The sequence below is a fragment of the Aegilops tauschii genome, chromosome 4, assembly GCF_002575655.3.
Source record: "Aegilops tauschii subsp. strangulata cultivar AL8/78 chromosome 4, Aet v6.0, whole genome shotgun sequence".
In the NCBI taxonomy this organism is placed as follows: domain Eukaryota; kingdom Viridiplantae; phylum Streptophyta; class Magnoliopsida; order Poales; family Poaceae; genus Aegilops; species Aegilops tauschii.
Genome location: NC_053038.3, coordinates 73487271 through 73511846, shown reverse-complemented (window position 1 = coordinate 73511846; position 24576 = coordinate 73487271). Strand labels below are relative to the sequence as shown.

Below are 24576 nucleotides of genomic sequence, written 5' to 3'. Positions count from 1 at the left end.
ACCCAGTTACATTGTGATGTTTGATAGCACACAAGGTGTTCCTCCGGTATTCGGGAGTTGCATAATCTCATAGTCAGAGGTGTCATGAAAGCAGTAGCAATAAAACTAAACAATCATTATACTAAGCTAACGGATGGGTCTTGTCCATCACATCATTCTCCTAATGATGTGATCCCGTTCATCAAATGACAACACATGTCCATGACTAGGAAACTTGACCATCTTTGATTAACGAGCTAGTCTAGTAAAGGCTTACTATGGACACTTATTTTGTCTATGTATCCACACATCTATCAAATTTCCGGTTAATACAAATCTGAATAATAAACATTTATCATGGATTAAGAAAATATAAATAACAACTTTATTATTACCTCTAGGGCATATTTCCTTCCTAGGGCATATTTCCTTCATAGGGCATATTTCCTTCATGAGATTGATCCGCACTCACGCAAACCTCCTCACGTTTATCTCCGATTTGCGGAAGAAATCGCGTCCGGATCGCTTCACGGACTGATATAAATCGGCGTTGGGTGGCCTCCGATGTCCACGGGCATCCGGACAGCCCGGTTCAGACGGTTGCGGAAGGTTTACGGTCCGCTTTGGAGATGCTGTCTTGAGTTTTTGAAAAATAAAATCTAATAAGATTACAAAACGCACTTAACTTCCTCTTTTCGAACGGAAACACGGATATGTTTTTCTTTTACAAACAACACGTGGATACAGCCCCCGCAAAAGAAAAAAAAATACACGTGGATACAGGATCTACAAAGTTAAACATACAATTTGTGATGCGCAGCTACGACGAAGACTCGCAGCCGCTAGCTGCAACACTGTCGGCGCCCGGACGGCGGCCGTGCGCGTCCCAGACCGATCAGTACCGGCGCGCTGCGCGCGCAGCCATCCTCCCTTTGCCATGGCCGCGGACGCAGGAGAACACCCGGAACGCGCGCGAGAGCGACCCGATCTTGCTCTTCTTGGTCTTGGTCTTTTTGGTCTTGCCGCCGCGGGCCGGCCCGACCACGCGCCGCCACAGCGCCTCTAGCGACGTCGGCGCCCTCCTCCTGGCCGCCGGCCTCGTCGTCGCCGCCTTCTTCCTCATCCACATCTTGCGGCCGGTCGAACGTATACAACGCAAAGCTTCTTGAGGCGATGAGAACAAGCAGATGGAAAGATGGTGTGTCGATGGTGTCGTGTGCTGTTAACTTTAGCGCATGGTGGCCATCTTATACCACGCTGGGGCGGTGGGTGCGTCGCGCCACATCACGTACGTGGCGTCGGGATGGGACGGCTTGTCGGCGTGTGAGCGCAGCCGACTTGCTGCCACGTGCCCACTGAGCGGCTAGAGCATCTTGGGGAACGATGCACGGGCGTCGGCTTGTTGGATGGTTGACGGTAGGGTAGATATCTGATGATAGGAGACCTGAGGTGCTCCCGTGATACAAGACTAGGTGGGCCGTTCGATCTGGACTGGTGGTACAGGATTGAGAGGGTCCCTTGGCGTTGCAGTGTATGCAGAAAACACCCTGCTTTATTCCCTAATTCAGCGACGAAGTGAATATCCATCTTCTCTGTTCGCTTCTTCCCTGATACAATTCGCCGCCGCCGCTGCCTAGGGCATATTCCCCCATCCACTGTTGCTAGCCCAGATCCAGCGCAACCTATAAGGCTCGCGCGCCTGCGGATTCCTTGGCTCAGATCCGGTCAGTTTCATAGGAGTCGAGATGGACCTTCCCCCGCCGTCGCTGGAGCCAAACGCGTCGCGGGAGCCGGAGATCCTCGGCAAGGACGATCAGGTAAGAGGCAGCGCCTCCTTCGCCATACGCATGTGGTCATTTCTCGCACTTGATTTTTTGATTTTGCTCATTTGATTTTAGGATTGGATGTCCGCGCTGCGGGAGTCGGTGTCGTTCGGTCGATTTCTCCAATTGTAGTGATGCATGCATTAGCGATTCTGGAGCAGGCGTGAGTTGTAGTCCGTACTTGCCTGCTGCACGTTCCTCAACAAATATTGAAGGAGCTGCACTGCATTTGGTTAGTTCATCCTCCAATTTCATAGTATCGTGTATTGCTATCCATAATGCAGTCCTTGAAGTCTGCTATGATGTGCCTAAAATTATGAACTGAAAGTAGCTGTTGCAACTGTATGACAACAAACAAAAGAAGCGGAAAGTACAACTACATCTAATGTTAGTTGTGGTTATGGAAATTTCATGTCTCGCCATGCAGTACCAGCAGATGTTTAAGTTAGTTCAGAGCAAATATATGCATCAATATTTTAATCTTTGCAGAATTAGAAGAATGCTTGCTATGCGGACAAAAGTTCTTGTTCAGTCACTCTGTTACAACATATTGCTAAGCATGAAAATCTAGCAGTGTTTAAATGTTGTCTGCTGCTTCCTCTCTTAATATTTCTAGCTGAATTATACACATAATCTTTCTTATAGAGTGTTAATAGAATCTTTCTTACATATAGTATAGTTGAAAATCACATGTACAGACTAGCGCAAGTTCAGACCAAAATGTATTTTTAGTCGAGTAAGTGACATTTAGACTATTTCGAAGTACTGTCTATAGATTGAGTGATTCACTAAATTCATACCAGACGAGGCCCAAGAATGTTTGACTAACAAAAATCCCAGTTGAATTCTATGTCAGGCTGGGACAACTGAGTACTAGAAATGTATGCAGCTGTAATAAACTAGCTTACTGACCATTAATGTTGAGCTGAGATTTAACAAATGTTATGGGTAAATACACTATTAGCACAAAGAGGAAGCAGGGTTCACACCCGACAACAAACGGAAAAAGGGGGAAAAAATAGGTGAATATAACTCAATTGTTTGTGAGCATGTCATGGTCTCGTAGTTCAACAAATGATTTTTTTTACATGGTCTTATAGGTCAAGAAGCTTGAAAATAGATCAGGGGGATAAGAAGGTGCACCAGTCTCGAAGGTTATTTGCCATTTCCCATATTTAATGTCGTATTGTTTTCTTCAAAGTTTTTTAGGTCCTAGTTCTTTATTTTATCCTGTAGGTGTGCTTTTGTGCCTACCATGGGATGATGTAGGAATCTGAACTCATCAAGTGATCTGTAGCAATATTGTTTCATTTAGCTATGTTAATTTGTGAACTATATTAAGGCCATGTTAATTCCAAGACAAAGATGCTAGTGTTTAAAGCCGCTCAATTTTCTTGAAGGTATATGTTGATGTTCCTTTGATATGAATTTTTACGAGATGATATGCAAGTATGCAAATACACTATTTTTGCTAGGGACATCTTAACTTTTCATGTAACCAGCTCGCACTAATTTGGACATGTTTCAGAATGCAGGATAAAACCATTGCTTATCTAGGTGGCTCTTTAAGGAGGCAGATGTTCCAATCGATGATGTGCATGCTTTCAACATCCAGGAAACATGCAAAACGACCAAATGGCTGGTCTAACGATTCCGGAGCAGAAACATCTTCATGCTTTTGGTGTTCTTGCTGTGTAATTAGGGGAATCGTCTGTGTTAGCAGTTGACAAGAGTTGTAATATATGCCTTTTAGATTTAGGAGTAGCACCCTGTTTAGTTTAGCAAATCTGAACTGTTACATATATGTGCAATTTCTTGGCAAGCAATGCATTGTGCTTTGTCAATCTGGTAGATTGTACCGCTCTGGTTTGCTTCATTGCACAACAACATGCTTTTATATCTGAAGGTGTTACTAGTATTGTGGAATCTTTTATTCTGCCATGTTTTGTTGCTTATATCTGGAGCCAGCACAATTTGTTTTGCTTCACTTTGTAATAGAAGAAACTGTAGAATGTGGCAAAGGGATGTTTGTTCTATTGTTTTGGAACTTTGGAAAAAATAAGGAGTGCTGCTTGCTTGTAGGAATATGTGCTGAAAGTGCCTATATTTGATTTCACTGGTTATCTGTATATGTTCTGATAATCATTCTGACCCGGGGTTGCTGATTGCATTCTTAAACGGCATGTTTCCTGAGAAACGAGGACTTGAAGGAGAAACATGTGACAGGAGTTTTGACCAACACATACTTGTTTTGGGGGCCAAGATGCAAATGTTACTGGGGGCATATGTAAACAGCTGAGTGAACTGATCCAGTCCGTTCCTCTATATCTAACGCTCCATATAGTCTTGTATCACCGTATCACCTATCAGATGATAGCACTGGATATTTTCCCCTGTCCTGATTGATCTGCGAGGAGATGTGTACGTGTTGTCGACCGTGTGCCACGGGTGTTGGTTTAGGTGGATGCCGACATGCGTATGCTTTGCGCGGTTAGGTGTCCATGCCACCTTCATGGATAGTAGATCGACAAACAAACAATGGGACACTTGGTCGGCCATACTTTTATGGTCCGCGTCCGCAACTGTACGTTATCTTCAACGCGGATCCGCAAACCTTTCAATGACCGTACTGTCTAGATCGTGAAAATCATCCAACGCGGCTTTATATCAGTCCACGAAGCGGTCCGGACGTGATTTCTCCCACAAATCAAAGACAAACGTGAGGAGATTTGCGGGAGTCAGGACCGACCACACACGTTTCTGGCCTGCTCTGGCCCATCAAAAACCCGTCACCCGCCCCTCCTGCGCTTTCCTTCCGATGCACGCACCGCTTACCGAGCTGCATTCATGCCGGCCCAGAGCACCCAGAGGTCGGCATTGATGTTGCGATGTGACCAGGCAGGAAAGGAGGACAGCGCTGACCGACACGACCTCTCGACAATCGTTGCTTCAATGCGGACGCAGATTCCCGAGGAACCAACTTTGGACGCTGTGCCGCATTTAAGCGGCTAATCGGCCCTTCGCATGGCCTGGCCGCGGCTATTTAAGCCGTGCTCCGGCGCCGTCCACATCGTATACTCCTCCTCCCCTCCCCGCCCATCTCTCTCCACATCTCCGGCGATGTGCAAGTCCTGGGCGCCGGCAAGCGGTTCTGAGGCAGGATCTAGCAGATTGTGGTGACACTGCCCTCGAACGCCGGGGTCATCATCCTCATCGGCTGATGGCGACTCGACGCGGGCGGAGATCGTCATCTCCTCCGGCGACGACGAGGACCAGCAGCCGTCGCTGCCGCAGTCCGCGCCGGCGGTGTCGTGCGAGGTCTATGCTGCCACCGACGCGGAGTTCGAGGAGCAGATGAAGCTGATGACGTGTTGCTTCGTCGCCCACATCAACGGCCCGGCTCCTTCCCATGAAGCCGGAGCCGGCATCCCCTCCACGCTCTCTGCCGCTGCACAATTTGGATGTCGCGTGAAAGAAGAGCGGCTCTCGCCGCTGCCCCGGCGCGTCGTGAAGGAGGAGCATCGCTCGCCGCCGCCCCGGCGCTTCATCAAGGAGGAGTGGCGCTCGCCGCCGCCCCGCGCGTCGTCAAGGAGGAGCTCGTGCACCGCAGCCCCTTCCCAAGGCGTGTGGTCGCCTTCTCCATAACCTCGGCAGCGGCAGCAACTCCCCCTCGTTGTCCCGGAGCGCCATGACGGCGCAGGAGTACGCCGACCGGGAGCAGCGCCGACGGGACAGGCGCAGCGTCACGCGCCGGTCCAAGTTCGTGGACTCGGATGTCCCCCTGCCACACATCGCGGTGGACCCATACCTGGCGTACGCCTGGGCCCTGGACCACTCGGTGACGACGTCGGAGACGGCCAAGCATCGTCTCCGCCGCCTCGACGGGGAGATGGCCAGGTACGGCGAGGAAATGGTCAATCGCCGATATCGGCGCCACCAATGACACCTACTCCAACGACCGCCACCCTCTCCCCCAGTCCATGTCCTCGGTGGACGCGACCGCACTGCGCACAAGCAGGACGAAATGGAGAGGATCATCCGCGAGCGTCAGGCGGCCGCCGGGAAGCCCTGCCGCGACGCCGCCACCTTCCGTCGCCCCAAGCACGACGACGACGATGACGGATCGGGCACCGGTGACAAAGGAGGATCCGCCGGCCAGCCCGGCAGCGTGGCCTACGAGGTCACGGTCAAGTATAGTAGGATAGTTTAGGGTTTTATTTTAGGGTTTTTAGTTGACCGGACGAAAATCGTCCGGTTTTATGTACAAATTATCCTAATTTCAATGAAATATGCCGTGTTTATATCAAAATTCGTCCTGTTTGATTGAATTTCTTCCGGTTAGTTTCAGTTATTGTAAAAATATATGCGGCTACGGTTAGATGGCGTACTCACGCATCCCTATCCGTGGATTGGTCCTCTCTGTCCGCGGACGGATCCGGAAGGTTTTTTACGGATTGTTGTTAAAGATGCCCTAAAAGAACTACTCCCCATATTTTCACTGTAGTTAATTTTTATAAAGTTTGGCCAAGTTTATGGATTACCTCTACCCAAATGTTGCTACAACGCATATGTTACATTTTTCTAAGTAGGTTGAAACCCCGAGTCTCTGCATTATTGTGATGCATACATTCATCTATGCTAAAGCTGATGTAACACAATGATGCCAAATACATCAGCAAGTAGAGTACAAAATATGAACAACTACGGCAGACCCATTATAAGCTGTGAAATTAAGACCAACAACTACGTCGACTTCTTCCACAACAACGCCTTAAGAATGGATAAACGCCCTTGCGTCGTTGTGGCACGTCCGCCCGGAGATGGCCAGGATATTCTTCCGGCTTGCCGACACATATGTTACATACAAAATAAAGGTGGTACTTAATCACCTCTATCCTGGTGCAAGGTCGCCTTAAGCCTTGCGGGTGCCGGACCCATCAGTAATCAACATCTGAGTTATAATCCGGAACTTCTAGAATAATAACTGAAAAGCTAGTTTCTATCGTTGTGCTCTGGCACGGCGAGGAAGGGTTTGAACGTGAGGACAAGTCCCAGGAGCTCTATCATGTTCAGCAAAAAGAACACCATATGATCACCTGTATGAGACGAATGTGGAGAAAAATTATACAGCAGTAAAAACATCACAAGATCTATCAAGTCTCAACTAGTTAAAATGTTAAAAATAATATCTAAAGCAGACCAAGGATTGAAGGATAGCTGCATTTGGCAATAAAATGTATGTTATGTGAAATTTCCTCAAAAAAGGACAACAATGTTTACCTGGAAGGAAGAAAGTATGTTGGCGTGTCTGCGCCCATGAGAACCTGCATACATAAAAGACATGTGAACTTCTGAGCTTCAAATACATTCAGTTTGCATTTTAGTTGCCAACGTAGCAGTGTGAGATAGTATTAAGTTTATTTTTCCCTTGTAACATATAAAATATTTTGCAAAAGCAATGAGGAACAAAGAATACTCACACAATGCCGGCGCCTGCAGGAGCAACTGCCTTGAAAAGGGACATTGCAGTCATGGCTAATCCATTTGCTGCTCCTCTTTGGTCCTGAGACTGTTAGTAATTGCATGGTCATTAGTGCAACAGATATCTAATATAAATGCATTGAATAAAGATTAATTTACGGTTTCCATACCACAGCGTTGTTTTGAAGGATGAAGATGCTTGTAATGATGGTAGCCTGATGTAGTAATCATGAGGAACATTATTAACATGAGATAGTAACTTTTAGTGACCGCTGGACAAATGATACACATTATCTGGTTTTCTCTTCTTAAAATCAAAATGTTACAAGCCACAAACATGTACAACTCGTAAGAGGCGGCCAAGCACTAATGTAAAATTTTCATATTGTATATAATTGCCATCTAGTGAATCAATTCTGAAACTTAAGGTAATAAGGATTCTGAAGTGAGATAAAAGGAATACTCACAGCAATATCATTTTTTAAGACTGATGCAATAGTCAGAATGACTGATAATGCAGGTCCTGACAGGTATGTCATATAGGGATAGGCGAATAGAATAGGTATGCACAGAGCCTGCAAGGTTACACTAGTTAAGATATGCAATCAGAGGATAGAAGAACTTCAGAAATTAAACAATAGCAGGTTTTACTCACGGCTGCGATTTGACAACATTTGATCGGTCCAAGAACTTTATTGATGCGTGGGTATATGAACATTTGATACACAAGCAAACTGCCACCTGAAATGGGCGTACGATACTGACAGTGTTGTTATCACGGAAGGCTGGTTCTACTGAAACGGAAAATTAATACTCCTACCAAGGAATGTTGTTATCACAGCCGAGAGTAATCAACTCAATTAAAAGTACTGAAAACCATGTCTAACTGGATTTCTAAACGCTTTAGTGTTGAAACTGAAAAGCAAAATAAAGATACGGGATTATTTTGTACTTTAATTATTGAATATTAATATACACCCCAGTGGAGTTCTTCCCTACTGTTCCGAAGTGATAAGAAAATAGATAGTTGTCAAAGCACAAACAAAATTATACCTGTTATTCCGAGCGTTTGGCCTACATCTTCGGACGATAAACCCAGTCCACCATACTTCTTGTCACTTTCAGCCCATAGAGAGAACACCTGAAATTGATTTCAAATACCATGGTTTCTCAAAAACAAGCTGAAGTTTATTTAAAATAGGTTGTGTAATCGCTATCAGGAAACTAGAAAAACCTTTGTTAGCAACCAATTATATAGCTACCATACATACATAGATATACTACAGAGAACACATTGATTCTGCTCCTACTAATTATTCTCATTTTTTACCATTCACCACAAGTTTATTTAAAGCATAAAAGGCTGTAAGTTTTTCTCTTGGAATGCTTCAATTCCATGAACTAAAAAATAGAAAATAATACCTCTGTATAGGCCATGTCATGATAGGAGAAGATGCAATAAACAATTATGGAAGACATCAATGGCCAATTCTTGAATAAGCTCTTCTTGGTATCTACACTGGCACTTTCTTCGACCTTTTCTTGCGGATCAATCAGATGGGCCTCCACAGCTTCAACACTTTGTTTGCCATTTTCACTGGCTTTATGCTTGTGTAATGTTTCCTGGAATATGTTTCAAGATATATTACAACAAACACGGGAATAATCAACATTAACTACAAAGAGCATCATCTTTTCTACAGTATCATGTCAGATTCAATGTACTTTTTACTCCTGCCACTAGTTACTGCAAGGAAAGAACAGAAAAGAGACGCGGACTTGGTTGTAGAACCACATTCAGAAAATGTCGAAGGTCAATTATATTATATATGGCCTCTGAACAAGACAGTTGAAAATATTTGGTTCTAAGATTGCCCAGAAAAGTATGCGAAGAAGGTGCAGCAGGACATATTTATAAATATAGAACATATGTGTTCAGGCCGACAATATAAGGTTTCCTACGGGCCTCATGAAGCGGTGAAAACATAGCAAATGTAATTACGAAGGGGCAATTAGACTGACTGCATAACCAAGGAAGCTAACACCATTGAAATATCACATACCGGCATCCATAGGCAGCCTATCAGAACAACGGCAGCAAAGACTGATGTGCATAAGCATGGTAAGAAGTACGGGAACCTGACAAGTTTCACCAAAAGTAAGTATCTGCAGGACAATTATCTATCTAGGATAATCTAATTTAGCAACACAAAAGGATACCTTCCAAAGAATGAGTCAGGCGAAAAGATATTTGGATACTTTTCTGCAGGCTGCCATAAAAACAACCAGGTTAGTATACTAACAGGATGACAGTTAAGTATATCATGAAGTTAAATTTTCTCTTTCATACCAGTGCAAGGTAGCCTCCAAGAGCAGGACCAATGATGAGACCTATTGCCCATGATGTGCTAACCTAAATTAAAATAAAGTGATGTCAAAACCAAAAGTAGTGAAAGTAGATACTCCATTGTGTCAAAAAACGTCTTATATTAAGTTACAGAGGGAGTATCTTATAAGTGCATGGGCACACATGACTATCTTACAAGTGATAGTGCTAGAGCTTCATGTTCGGGTCGGCAAACTTCAATAGAATAAGCCTGCAAAAATCAGGCACAAATTCATAACACGAATCTGACATAAAAAGGGTTTGAAATTCGACATACCTTTATTGGTCCGAGTAAGCCATTCAATGCACCCATGAGAAACCTTGTAGCTATCGCCATCCAATAGGTGACACTAAGCCCAAACAAAGTATTAAATACTACCCTGAGATGTTAACAAGAATCAAGTTGGAGACCCGGCTAATAAAATAGGAGTTGAAATTGAGGAATAAACAAGTGGCTAAATGTTACAAACACGGAGAAAACGCTGAACAGAATAACTGGCTTCCTCCCAATACGGTCTGCTGCTATTCCCCAAATAGTTGCCGTCAAAAATCTTCCGAACATAAAAGAAGCACCTGAAATTTTCCAATGAAAACAGAAAATATCACATCTAGTAATCATGCAGTTTTAATCATTGAATCATGACGCTCAAGTAATTAATCATATAATAAGAATTTGGTAAGAGAACTCACCTACAAACCCAGCATAGAACCCAATATCTTCTGTTCTTTTTGCAACATGCAAGTCTCTTATCTGTAAAGAAGTAGGAGAGAGTATGAAGACTACTAGCATTTAGCAACAGATACATCAGAGATGGGCATATGCATCAATAAGAAAAGATAAGTGAACAAATTCAAATATTCAAAAAATCAAGAGTGCTATTTCTTCCTAAATAGTGGCCATCTAAGTATCTACGCCAAAAAAGTTGGATTATAATACATACCATGAAGTACAAGTAGGGGAACAGTGAAGATATTGGTAAAGCTGGAAAGCCAGAGGAAATATTAGAACCAGAAATTATGTCCAGAAAGAACAGTACAATCACGTGAATGGTTTTTTTTTTTTGCGATGGAAGATACTATAGACAGTAACATTAACTGAGTTAGTTCATGCTGATTTAGAACTACTATTCTCTCCGTCCGGAAATACTTGTCGGAGGAATGGATGTATCTAGACGTATTTTAGTTCTAGAGACATCTATTTTTATCCATTTCTTCAACAAGTTTTTCTGGACGGAGGGAGTACTTGATATCAATAAAATTCGTGTAACAACAGTTAAGCGAAACTGAACCATTCAGTAGTGTAAAAGACAGCTTATACAGTTTTTCATTATTACATATTTTGACAACAGGTGCTACTGGCGCCCCTTCTTCTACGGTAACGGCAAACTCGCCTCTTCCTCCCCCGCCATTGCTGGCACACAAGTACCCAACCAACCGATTCATCCTCACCACTCTCACTAACCACACCAGGACCGAGATCAGTGGCCGCCCAGTGCCACCTTTATCTGCCCAAATTGTTGCCTCCAGAACTGAACCCAATCGAACGGAATGGGCAAACGCCGAAGCGAAATGGGCTTCACCTGGACTCGTGGCATTTCCGCCCGCGTGCGCAGACATTGCCCAGAAAGAGGACAAGGAGGAGGAAGGAATCCAAGACGAATTAGTGAGCATCGGTCATCGACCACGCCGCGCCAAGCAGAAACCTTTCGGGCGTCACTGCATCTTTGTTAGCACCCCAAATGTAGTGCCAGCTCAAACCGCTGATGGCAGCCAACGCGGATGACAGCGAAGGGAGAAACTCTGCCATGGGACAAACCGTGAGGGGAGGCATGCCATCACAAGGCCAGCTCGGCTGGTGTAACCCAATAGGAAATACATTGGGTCCAACTCGGACTAACACATCATCTACTTAAGGAGAAGAGGAGCGAAGGGAAAAGGCATCCAGTGGATCAGGCTCAGACGGCAGCGACTTTTCTCTTTTATTTTCCTTTCTTCTTCCTCAATAACTACCTACCAAATCATGTGATCTATATGAACCCAAGAACGTGTATCTATGAGTGAATAGATCAAGTTGGTACTTAGCATCATGGTATCAGAGCCCACCTACCACCCTTCCTCTCCTCACCAGATTCATCTTGGACAACCAACGACATGTCCACGCTCGCCCGATCTTCATCAGCACCATGGATCTGGCTCTGAAGGACTACCTCGTCAAGGTTCACTAGGATTCCAAGGCGGACACCGCCAACGTCATGAAGTAGCTCAACGCGAAGTATCCCAACTTTGCACCTAGTCGATCTGCACCACTCGAAGGCAGATCGGGAAGCTCCCTTCGCCAAGCTCGAGTCATCGGTCACGACGCTTTAGGCGACGACTCCAGGAGCCCCGTCCTTCTTGAGTGAAACAACAACTCTGTCACTACCGCTCACTGCGTGGGAGGCATTCGACAGGCAAATCGGTCATGGCGACGCACATCTTACCGGAGGCTTCCGTTGGTGACCCCAGCGTCACCGATGGCACTCCTAGTCACAGGTACGCATCCACTACCCATCTCTTCCTCTGTTCTCCCCACCATAGGCCAGACCACACCTTCCATGAGCTTCCCCGTCTTCACAGGTCGATAATCTACATCTCTGGAAAACACTATGTGAACAATATTTCCAAATGTGTCTTCACCAGTGATGATCCATAGCTGTAGAAAACGCTACACAAACAATATTTCCAAAGGTTCACACTGCACGAATCCTACTGGGTACCTATGGCTGTTTTGGGTTTTTTTTGGCCGTGCTGGTATTTGGCTTACGTTTGTGCAGAAACGCATAGTGGCCATGGGTTGGGAATCCTTCACATCTTAACTCTGCACCAGATTCAGGAGAGATAAGCACTAGATGTTGATTCACCAATTTTATGCCATTAAACAACACACTATTGTTGCCGATTTCATCGAGCGTTTTGAAACTATGATGAACCACCTGATATCCTATTCTGAATGTACTCACCCATACTTTTTCCTCACTCCTTTTCCAAAAAATACTTTTTCCTCACTCACTTTGTGGAGGGTCTCTGATCGGATATTCCGGCGGTGATCTTGGTGCAACGGCTACTGGATCTCAACACTGCATGCTCGTTGGCCCTACTTTAGGCGGAGCTGGCCAATGACGAACTTGTGCATGCTACGATACTATTAAAATTCAGACAATTGAGTAGTCGCCTACCACAGTAATAACGAAGGAAGTTCGCAGTTTTCTAGATCTCAGAGGATACTACAGGAGATTCATTAAACACTTTGAAATTACAGCAAGACCCCTATTCAACCTTCTGAAGAAACATTCATTTGAACTGCTCAAGCAGAAACTCATCTCTGCACCTATCCTGCAAGTCGCTGACCTCACTAAACCTTTCGCCGTCAACACTGATGCGTGTGATTCTTTTTAAGAGATCCAGCAATCGTTGGCTTTTCATTGACAGATAGTGAGCAGTATGTACAGAGAAGTGTTCAAGAACCACAAGGGAAGAAATGAAAAATAAGCAGAAAAAGGTGGCCTAAGAGCTAATGGAGATATTTCACCGGGGGCGGGGGGGGGGGGGGGGGGGGGGGGGGGTCCCCAAAGGGTTGCATCATGTCTTTTGCTCCGACGGTCCTCCATGCCTCCATGGTCGTCCTGATGGAGTTGACTATCAGGTGTACCGTAAGGTATTTGTTTTTGAAGATCCCGCCGTTTCTCTCTGTCCACAACTCCCAAACAATGAGCTGGAGCATGGATTAGATGCCCTTTCTTTCTGGAGCTGGTCCTTGGCTACTGATCTTGCTCTAGATCGCCATGCTATTGTCTTCACCTTCCCAACTGGCAGGAGCCAGCGACTAACAACTTCTCCAGGTTGAGACAGAGCACCAAATCTGCTTGGCAACACTGCACTCCCAGAATAGGTGGAAAGAGCTTTCCATATTACGGATGCATAGAGGGCAGAAGTAGCAATTATCCCAGCCGCAGCGCTGAAGCCGATCAGCACACCATATTCTGTCATGGAGCATTAGCTAGACGAAGGATTTGCATCGGGGTGGCACCCACACCTTCCAAATCATAGCCGGGAAAGGTGAGTCGGTCTGTCCGAGGAATTGCATCCTGTACACCGAAGTCATGATATAGTTGCCTGATGCCGATACTTTCCAAGTGATCTCGTTGCTGGTTGTTGGCTCTAGGGTGAGGGGTGATGCTCTAATCAAGTTCCAAAGCACAAGGAATTCTTCAACGAATGGTTGCGATAGGTTGCGGTGACAAGTGTCCTTTACCCAAGTGTTGTTAGCAAGGGCGTCCTTGACTGATCTTCTCTTCTCGCGAAATCTACCAGAACAGGTGGGAGCAACCATGCGTAGGGGGAATGAGCAGAGCCATGGAGCGCCCCCAGAACTTTGTTGTTTCCCCATTGCCAATTATTACTGATGTCGCCGCGGCGAAGAGATCAATGTCCTTATGATTGCATGGCAGCTCAGTGCCCACCCATGGCCGATCTGGAGATTTCCACGTCTGGCATAGCCACCGCAGTCTCAATGCTTTGGCGAACTTGGTAGTGTCTAGGATGCCCAGCCCGCCTTTGTCCATCGTTATGCACACGTTACTCCACTTGAAGTTACACTTCCTACCGGTGAGCTGCTCGTCTTGGCACCACAAAAACCGTGTGCACATCTTGTCAATTTCAGCAAGGAAACTTTTTGCCACCTGGATGGCCGTCATAGCAAAAATCGGGATCGCCCAGAGGACCGACCTCACTAGAGCCCTCCTTCCTGCCAGTGTCAATAGCTTCCCCTTCCAGGCCGCAAGCTTGGCCTTGATTCTTTCAAAAACAAACTGCAGATGCACCCTACAGATCTAGGCCAGAGTGACTGGCAAGCTGAGGTACGTGATCGGGAATCCAGCGTGCTGATCACCAAAATTCAGTAGGATGTCGTCGAGGTTTAGATCAGTGCAGTGCAATGGATGGGCACGACCGAGGATTTCGCGGGGTTTATGCACAAGCCCGTGGCCTGCCCAAAATCTTCCATGATCTGCAACAGAGAGTCCACATCAGTCCTCAGAGGTTTGAGAATATGATCACATCGTCGGCGTAGAGGCTGACATGCAGCTGGGATTCCCTTCCCGGGAGGGGCGTGAGCTGGCCACGCTCAGTGGAGAGGCATAAGATGTGCTACAGTGGATCAATTGCCAGAATGAATAGTAAGGGCGGCAATGGTTCTCCTTGATGGAGCCCCCTATGGTGAGAAATGTTGGTGCCGTTCAGACTGATCATTGACGATGCTGAGCCAAGCAGATTGCCAATCCAATTTCGTCATCTCAGACTGAAGCCATATACCTGAAGCAGGTCCAGCAGATACTCCCATGAAACAGAGTCAAAAGCGATGGCAATGTCCATTTTGAAAAGCAGTAGAGGCTTCTTCCTGGAGTGCATAGCCCTGACCATGTTGCAGATGTGAAGGTAGCTATTGTGGATGCATCTCGAGCGGAGGAAAGCACTTTTGGCACTGAAGATCAACCCATGCATCTTTTCTGCGAGACGCAAGGACAGAACTTTGGAGATGAGCTTTGCCATAGAGGGCACAAAGCTGATGGGTCTGAATTGTCCAAGCTCCTCAGCATTTTCCCATGCGTGTGATTATGAAGTTGGTGTTGTTCTGCAACAAGGTGGGCACCCCATTGCTAGCCATTGGGGCCACGAAACAGAGGTCTATCTACATACAAAAAAGAATGCATGGCCATCCTCATGGTTGTTGAACAGTTGCAGCCATACCTTCATGCAGAGGAGTTTGTGATAGAACACACCAAATAAGCATGCTCCACCTTGATGATCAATAAGTGTAAAACCATGGCAACTAAAAGCATTTACTAAACTACTTGGCTAGCGCTACAAAATCTGCTACCGCTAGGGTTGTTCCAACAATGCCTCTGATGCTCTCTCGCATCGTGCCCCAGCTGAAGCCAATTTGGTCGTTGTATCTGGCTGCCAACCAGTCTGGCTCAAAGACGTATCCACCAGTTACACAACAAACCCATAGGCAACCAAAATCATTACTAGCAGTTCGCCCTGATCCTAAGAAGTGCTTCACCACTCTGATGGGCTTCTTTATTTTCACGGCTGCCTCTAGCTCGGGGGCACCTGTTCTTCAGAGGTGCATACTCAGTGCTTTCCATGACATCACAATAGGGGGTCATTCAGGCTTTCCAGTCACATATCGTCGGATATGTGATTCTTTGCATAGCCTAAAAATGAAAGCACAAGTGTGCCAGTATGTTCATTCTTGTCAGGTTTTCCGGCAAGCAAAGCCAGAACGGGTGAAATATGCTGGCCTTCTAGAACTAATTCCAATCCATGACAGCGCCTTGAAAGTTTTCACTGTGGAATTCATTGATGGTCTACTGCAGTCAGCTAGCACGGATCTCTCAACTCCTACATCAACACTAGTGAAGTCGGTCGAGATCCTTCATAAGAGATGGCATCGCACCGCAATAGGCCGACGCAAGCAAATCCTGATCAACTGGTTTGATCCGTCAGTCTTTGACGCAACTTGGGAAGACACCGCCAACCCGTTCGAACACCACCCGAAACTCCTGACTCGGGGAGAAGTCATCTCTCAAGGACCAGGGATGTTATGACCCCATATGCAGCGCCAGCTCAAACTATTGCCATGGCAGCCGCGCGGATGACAGCGAAGCGAGACACACTCCCATGGTAGCCAAAACCGCTACTATGGAAGCCACCGGGGCAAACCGTGAGGGGGTGCGTCATCACAAGACCAGCTTGGCTGGTGCAACCCAATAAGAAATACATTGGGTTCAACTGGGTCAACTACAAGACTCGAGCTAACATGTCATCTGCAACTACTTAAGGAGAAGAGGATCAAAGGGAAAAGGCATCCAGTGAATCAGGCTTGAACGGTGACGACTTTTATCTTTTATTTGCCTTTATTCATCAAGAATTACTTACCAAATCCTATGATTTGTATGAACTTGAGAAAGTGTAATTGTGAGTGAATAGTTCGAGTTGGTACCTAACAATCTTATTCCCTCGTTTCCCATCTCTAGATTCTCTTTCTTTGGTAAGTCCTGATGCCATCAACAGACCAGTCATGAACACGAGATCTGCATAGGGCCCCGCAGCCACGTTATGAGCACACAGGCGGAGCCACATTATGCACTAAAGATATCTTTATTCACGTCTGTGTCGTACAAATCATGCTTCTTTTATATGCGAGTTATTCGCGACCGACAAAGGGAAAAGAAATAGAGTATATAAGAAGAGACTATTTAGGGCTCAAGTCACAAAAGCACGACATCATCTTCAACCAAACCCCACAACCATCCTCGTGTGTCCGAGCAGATAGCCGGACGACACCCGGACAAAACACCAACGATGCTTCCCATACCTAGTCCATTTGTTTAGACTATCCAGCGCCCCCAAAGCTAGTCTATACGTGGGGCGGAGTTGGCTCCATCCAGAATCGTCCGCCACATCGGGCACGACGCACCAAAAGCACCCCAAATCCTCTCAAATCGGCCCCCACTGCCTCGCCCTCGGCCTATCCTCTTCCTTTCCTGTGTGTTGACGCAGCGCCCTCCCCATCTTGCACCCGCCCGTAGGTTCGTTGTCTAGGCGGACAAAAGGGAAGGGGGAAATGGGGGAACATTATTGCTCGACTGAACAAATGAGGCTCGTCCGTCTCCTATCTATGAACCCATCTAGACATGTCCGTTAACATATCGAGGGCCAAATTCGTCACTACAACCGGAGATGCTCTAATTTCCAAAAGTTATACTATTCATCACCCAGGGTGCAGAATAAATTATTCTTCATCCGAGGTAATTTTATGATCATTTCATAAATAAATTACATTTGTAATACAAATAGTTACATTCATATTGATTCACTACGTAAAATTTGGCATAAGGAAACAAAAATTTAGGCCATAAAACAAAAAAATATGTACATTTTACACTATGTTTTTACATTAGTAATTTTACTTAACATAAAATATTTTTTACGGTGATTATATGTATATTACATTCCCTTTTATGTATGAAATAAGACAAAACTCACAAAACACAAAATTATGGTGCATTAATGTCAGAATAAAGGAGGTGAAGAATAACTATTCCTCACCCAGGGTGACTATTCACAATAGAATTACTTCTCTTCATATTGCTCGTTTTGGTGTTGCATCCTGTCGCGTCTTGGCATGGTCGCACATGTTTTTCTAAACAGGGGAAAAAACTTTGCCTCATCATATTAATTAAGGATTTTTACAGCAAAGAAAACAAGGGCACACGTGCCAAACAAACGGGACTACTCTCGTGGAGTCAAAGTTCTCAAGTGCTTAGCATCGACCAAAATCCAAAGGGAATCATCCTGCTTGATTTTTGGAAAGACCGTGGAAGGCATGGAGGAGACACCACGAAAGACACGAGCATTGCGCTCGTTCCAGATTTCTCACCCCGCGAGAAAGAGAAGGGAGGACATATCTCGGTTTTGTTTGCCTCTCGAGAGGCACAAAGAGGTCCACTACTCCTTTACCGTAGTGAAAACGCTCTAGGATGTGAGGTCCAAACCTTCTAAGCCGAGCGGGGACTGGATCATCCTCCAAATGCGCATAGAGTACTGACATTTGAAGAGGAGGTGAGCAACCGACTCCCCCTCAACTTTGCAAAGTTGACAATCTCAACAATTTGGCCAACCTCGACGTTGCAATCTATCGGTCGTCCAGATTTTATCTTGAAGCACAAGCCATGCAAACATCTTGCATTTAGGAGGGTCCCAATGTTTCCACACCAACGGATTCATAGTAGTATGAGATAGATCGTCAAACTGGCTCGGTAGGCCGAGTTGGCGTCATAGACCCTGGAGGCATTGAGCATGCAGACAATCTTGTCCGGTGTGTGATTTTGTAGGTGATGGTGGCCAACCTCTCCCAAAGAACCACAAAATCAAGAGTGTGTTTCAGGAGGGTCACTTTTGTTGTATTAATGAGGCAAACCCAATCATCATTTTGCAAAACTTTTTGGACGCAGCCTTTGGTGAACCGGAAGACGCTGAAGATGGTGGGCGCAATATCCTTAGGCTTGATCCACCGAGCAATGGCGAGTGCCAGAACTTGTTCGTCTTCCCGTCACCAAGGGTTATTGAAGTGACCTTGTAAAACAGGTCCATGTCTTTGTTGTCAGAAGGTGAGCCTAACCCAACCCAGGCTCTACCTGGGTCCTTCCACTCCCACCATGGTCAATACAACCTAAGGGCACGAGAGAACTTGTCCAAGTCCAGGATGCCCATCCCACCCAGGGATGTTGGCCAGCACACGATCTCCCACTTAACTTTGCAGTTTTCCACCATTAACCTTGTCAGTCCCAGCCCCCAGGAATGCCCTCATGATCGTACTGATACCAATAAGAACTCCTTTCTTTATATGCAGAGGGATGAGGTGATGGATAGCTTGGCAGGTGAGCACCGACTTGATGTAAGTATTCCGACCGGCTAGAGTGATATTGGCCCCCCTTCCAGCAATAAGCTTGGCACGCATTTTGGCAAGCAACGTCTGAAAATCCATGGCTCTAAGGCATTGGACGGAGAGAGGCAATCCCAAATATTTCATCGGGAAAGATGATCGGCCTGTCAGAAAGTTAGCCAACACAACATCAAGGTCAATCTGGGAGCATCCAATAGGGGCAATCAAGCACTTTTGAACATTTGTGAGCAGGCCAGTGACATCTCCAAACTCTTTGAGGATGTGTTCTAGGATATCAACATTGTCCTTGATGGGCGCCAAGAAGATGGTGACATCATCGGCATAGAGCGAGGTGCGCAAGAAAGGACCGCGCCCGCATAGCCGATGCAAGTCTCCATTGTGGGTGGTAGTCTCTAGGATATGTTGCAGGGGTTGATGGCGAGCACAAAGAGGAGATGCGGCAGAGGCTCTGATGCCACCCACGACCGTAAGCGAATGGGTGACCTGGACCCCATTAAGGATGACTTTGGACGATGCAGAAGACCAAAGTGCAGCCAACCAATTTCTAAAACGTGAAGGCAAACCGAGTTGCTGCAGCAGGTCAAACATGTACCCCTAGCTGACAGAGTCGAAGGCTTTCTTGATGTCAAGCTTGCACAATAGGGTTGGGGTTTTGGTGCATTAGAGCCTTCTAGCATAGTTGTGAACAAAAAAATTTGTCATGGATGCTCCTCATCTTAATAAAAGCACTCCGGGCTTGGGAGGTAAGCTTGTTCATGAAAGGAGCAAGCCGGGAAGCCAACATCTTAGCCATGATTTTTGCAACAGCATGGATGAGTTTAATGGGGCGGAATCCTCTGATAGCCTGGGCACCATCTTTCTTTAGCAAGAGGGTAGTATTGGCCGAGTTGAGCCAGTGCAAGAGCAAAGTGCAAATTGGAGAAAGCATGAATTAATTCCATGATGCCATCTTTTATAACAAACCAATAAGACTTGAAGAACGCCCCGAAGAAACCATCTGAACCGATGGCTTTGTCGTTGGGCATTGCCTTGTCGCCCTTCAAGGCCTCAAACTCGCTGAACGACTCATCAAGGGAGGAAAGGTCCATAGAAGGCGGCGGCAAAACTACCCAATTAAAATCGCCCTTCATGGTCGGCCCCTTTGCAAAAGAGGAGGCGAAGTGCTATTGGATAACTTGCACCTTTTCTTCATGTTGGGTAGCCCATTCGAGGCCAGCACACAAACGGTGAATGAAGTTTTTCCGCCTCCTAGCATTGACTCTCAGATGGAAGTACTTAGTGTGTGCGTCGCTCTCCTTAAGGTTGGTAATTCTCATCCAACACAGCCAGACTGATCTCCCGCCGCTTAAGTCTACGGTGGATGTCGGCCTCCTCATGGGAGAGAGGACAAATATCTTGGGTTTTGCCGAGCTGGAGGATGACTGAAAGGGCCATATGCAGTTGCAATTTTCCCTCAGAGAAACTCGCAAAAGAAACTTTACCTCACAGGAGAAGCCGCGACTCCAATTGCCAAACTTTTTCCCGGTATTTTGTGAGCTTGTGAAAGAACTTATGGCAAGGTTCAGCATGAGGTACAGGGAGACCAGGAAGCATGATCACGTGCATTTGGAAAACTGTAAAGCTGCTGCTTTTGCAGCTATGCGAAGAAATGTTAAGGTGGGTTTTGCCCGGCGATCTTTTTGGTCCCAGGGAATTTCTATTTGATTGTTGTGTGATTGTGTCGTGGTAGTGCTCATCTACCAAAAATATAATGAAGTTGGGATGATTTCTTCAAGTGCTCCCATGACATGAAAGCACCATCGTGATAGAATATGTTCTCGATAGACTTAATAAAGATATCTTATGATGCCATAGACTTAATAAAGATATCTTATGATGCCAATGACACCCTTAGATGCTATTCTGTACTGCCATTGGGTAACCAAAAGATTAAAAGAAAAGTAAAGAACTTTATTGACACTTATTTTTTTATAAATGGCGATTTTATTAACTTAGAATGTAGCATCACACATGTGCAATCATGATAAGCAATACTTTAGTCTCTGCATATTTAGAATGCACATAACCAAAAAAGGCTAAAATAAAAATTCGACATATTGACAACAGTAAAGTCCTAAGCGACCGACACTATGCCTACATCGGGGGAGGTGAAACACCGTGCACGTTCATCTTAAGAGATAAAAGAGATGAATCACGCGAAAGTGCTCTTGTGAGCTTGAGCTCACATGCACCCTTTGCTACAGTAAAATTTAAAAAAATGTTTAAGAAAATCTGATTTTTTTACAACAAACATTGATGTCTTTTTCACATGCGTGCAAAATTTCATGACAAAATGACATCCATACATGTCTCGGTGAAAAAAACAAAATCGATGTTTCAAAATGCTTCCAAAAACAGTTTTTTTTCAAGCATGATTTTATCTTTTTTGCTGAGGCCTCCACAAATGTCATTTCATCACGAAAATTGGCACGCATGTGTAACACACATCAATGTTTGTTGCAAAAAAATTCATAACTTTTTGAAAATTTTAAATATGTTTTTCAATTTTACTGTAGCAAAGGGTGCATGTGAGCTTGAGCTCACATACTCTATGTCCACGTCGTTAATAGTAGCTAAAAATACTGTTCACAGCGAAAATCTGAATTAGCTCATACATAGTGAAGCTTATTTTGTTGTTATTCCTCGACGTATACATTAAATTTATATTTAAAATTTTGTGGTATGACTGATGCACATGCACATGCCACCACGGCTAAGCGTTGACCACCAAGTACGACTAAGATGGGATTATGAGAATGTGAATTGTTACACGTGTTTTGTCATTTCCGCAGATAGATTCATTTCTTCGCACAGGACAAACAAATCATAGTACGTGATATGGTATGATACCGACTAGTTACTCGTTTACCATTGGACAGGCTAGCGAGCGAATACTTAGCTGCAATTATTGCATGCATCTTTTACAACAAAGGGTGAATTTTTTTACCGACTCATGGTGCAGTACAATCAAAACGAGTACACATCGGGTTTGTGTATACCTAAGAGCATCTCCAACGGTGGCGGTAAAAAACACGCGCGCGGAGCGGTTTCGCATGCTCCAGCGGTCACGGGATATTCAGGCGCGCGGGAAAAGGTCGCCCGCGTGAAAAAGCAGCCGGGCGCGCGCCAGTTTTGGCGCGCGGCGTCCCGCGTGCTTTATAAATTCAACGTCCTCCCACCGCCCTGTGCCTCGCCACGCGCCCTCTACCGCTCTCTCCCCGCTCTTTCTTGCATCTTTTCTCGCCTCGCCGCCGTCGCGCCGCCGGGGAAGTTCGGGCTACCGCGGTGTCCGCGGGCGCCCCTCCGGCGCCTTCTCCGCCGAGATCCGGTCCGGCGAGATGCGCCACGGCCTCGGCACTTTCGACACCGCCCACGAGGCCGCTCGCGCGTATGACGCGGCGGCGTGGCGCCTCCGGCGGCCTCGTAGGGAGATGAACTTCCCCGAGGTGGTGATGCGGGAGCAGGCGTAGGAGCTCGCGCCTCCCCCGCGGCTTGTCACCGACGAGGACCGTCGCGACAACCGGAGGCGGGAGTGCTGCCTCAGCATCACTGAGTTGGACGAGGAGGCCATGGCGGTGTGGCGCCAACGCTTCCAGGAGGACGTCGTGAACGAGCGCGAATTCTACACGCAAAGAAGGACGGAGAGGGCGGAGAGGAGGGCGGAGCGAGCCGCCTATCGCGAGGACAGGCGTACGCGAAAGGCGGCCGCGCTCTTCAACGTCGAGTTTGGAGAAGCACTCCAACGATGACCAGCATATTGACGCCTTCATTACGACGGCGGAGGAGGACATCACCGAGTCGGAGTCGGAGGAGGAGGAGGACATCACCAAGTCGGAGTCGGAGGAGGAGGACGACGACGAGTAGTTGAACTATGCAACTATCTATGTTGACCTATCTTCTTTTTGCGTACGTATGTGTATCACACGCTTCTGCTGGGGCGGCGTGCGCGCAATTTTTTGCAGCGGCTGCTGGAGCCAGCACTCTGCGGCACGTAAAAAGTTGCTATTCTGGCGCTGTAAACTTATTTAGCGCCCCGCACGGTTGCGCGCCTGTTGAAGATGCTCTAAGATATATATAGCCATCAGAACATGCAAATTCAATTCGGCTACGGGAAGCACGTGCTCCTAGGTCAAAAATAAATTTTAAAATGTCAAAAATATCAAGACAAAATTTTTATGTATTCTTAGTCACATCCAAATGCTACTTGCAAATTTTAAGGCAAAAAAGTTAAGTATTTTGGCTTGTGCAAAAAAAATGAATACCAAATGTTATCCTAAATGTAACCCCAAATTTGTTTATTTCACTGATGAAAAACTGTTGCTCCGTTTTGAATGAAAATTGTCAAACATGCTTGCAACACTAACACAAACATCCACATAAAAACTCGGAATTTTTTGAAAACATTTATTATTTTTTCGTCTTACTGTTTACGCGTGTGCTCCGGGGAGCTAAAACGCCTCCACCCATTTTAGTGTTGTTTATTCATTCATTTTAGTCCGTTAGGTAGTCCATAGTAATGAAATATCTAAAATATTTTATATTTCCTTTATAGCCAATAAAAAACGTCTTACAATTTAGGACGGATATATTATTTATGAATAGGAGGATTATGTGCTACCAGTTCATGTATATGCAGCGTGCGTGATAGATTAATTGATGAATGCTAGATATATTTCAGAATCAAATCAAGCAAATAATCAGAAGAGGTACTTTGAATCAATGAATCAAGATGCAGACGGGGATCTAAATTAGCTGTGTTGATCGATGGAGTCGTAGTAGTAGCACTCACCGGTGCTTAGGGTGATGACCCATACGTACAGGAAGCTGCTGTAGGGGATGCCCGGGTTCTCCGCCTTCCTCCGGTCAATCGCGCACCCGGGGCACCCCTCCACGTACAACAAGCCGCCGGCCTTCTTCTCCAGCAACGGCACCGACGACTCTGCTGCCGCCTCATGATGTCGCAGCCCGTCGTGATCTTGCTCCTCCATATTCACGATGATCTTGGATGGAGCTCGCGCCGTGTAGAGATGCAAAGATTACCAGCTGTAGCCTCTGCTAGGGGCCGGCGGGGGAGTAGTTCTCTCGTCGCAGTGGTGGGAACCAGACAATGGTTTCGTATATATAAACTGCACGTGCTCGGGGTGGGTGGGAAAGAGGTTGAATGATGTTTGTTTTTCAGGGGATTTCTTTCTTAGGGAAAAGAAGGTTGATTGATGTTTCCATAACTAGGGCAACATCATTTTCAAAAATCTTTGAACAATCACGGGGGAGAATCTTCACTTGATGCATTACTCAAAAGGACCACAAATAGCGAGATTACAAGGTTGCGTAGTGCTTGGAGAGAGGCATTACCACCATGA

General features: G+C 45.9%; 1 protein-coding gene and 1 long non-coding RNA gene across 4 annotated transcripts; one reads left to right on the top strand and one right to left on the bottom strand.

Moving 5' to 3' along the window:
- Positions 1 to 1477: 1477 nt before the first annotated feature.
- On the top strand, positions 1478 to 3734 carry LOC109743099 (uncharacterized). Of its 2 annotated transcripts, XR_005753651.3 has the most exons (5): positions 1478 to 1796; positions 1878 to 2034; positions 2659 to 2824; positions 2903 to 2956; positions 3331 to 3734. It is a non-coding gene; the product is annotated as an uncharacterized lncRNA (long non-coding RNA). The 2 variants fall into 2 exon arrangements; XR_002227983.4 differs by lacking the exon at positions 2659 to 2824 and having other exon boundaries at positions 1510 to 1796.
- Positions 3735 to 6388: 2654 nt separating this feature from the next.
- On the bottom strand, positions 6389 to 24358 carry LOC109743087 (protein ZINC INDUCED FACILITATOR-LIKE 1). 2 transcript variants are annotated; one of them, XM_020302167.4, is made up of 17 exons: positions 24006 to 24358; positions 10611 to 10651; positions 10360 to 10420; positions 10140 to 10242; positions 9947 to 10049; positions 9827 to 9880; positions 9634 to 9696; positions 9504 to 9553; positions 9347 to 9422; positions 8706 to 8906; positions 8337 to 8424; positions 7939 to 8024; positions 7751 to 7858; positions 7454 to 7498; positions 7283 to 7371; positions 7083 to 7126; positions 6389 to 6898 (listed from the first exon to the last, which is right to left on the bottom strand). In XM_020302167.4, exons 1-17 carry the CDS (start codon positions 24202 to 24204, stop codon positions 6795 to 6797), a joined length of 1515 nt encoding a protein of 504 aa, XP_020157756.1. In that variant the 5' UTR covers positions 24205 to 24358; the 3' UTR covers positions 6389 to 6794. The 2 variants fall into 2 exon arrangements, with proteins under 2 accessions (XP_020157756.1, XP_045083354.1); XM_045227419.2 differs by lacking the exon at positions 24006 to 24358 and adding an exon at positions 20659 to 20725.
- Positions 24359 to 24576: the final 218 nt, after the last annotated feature.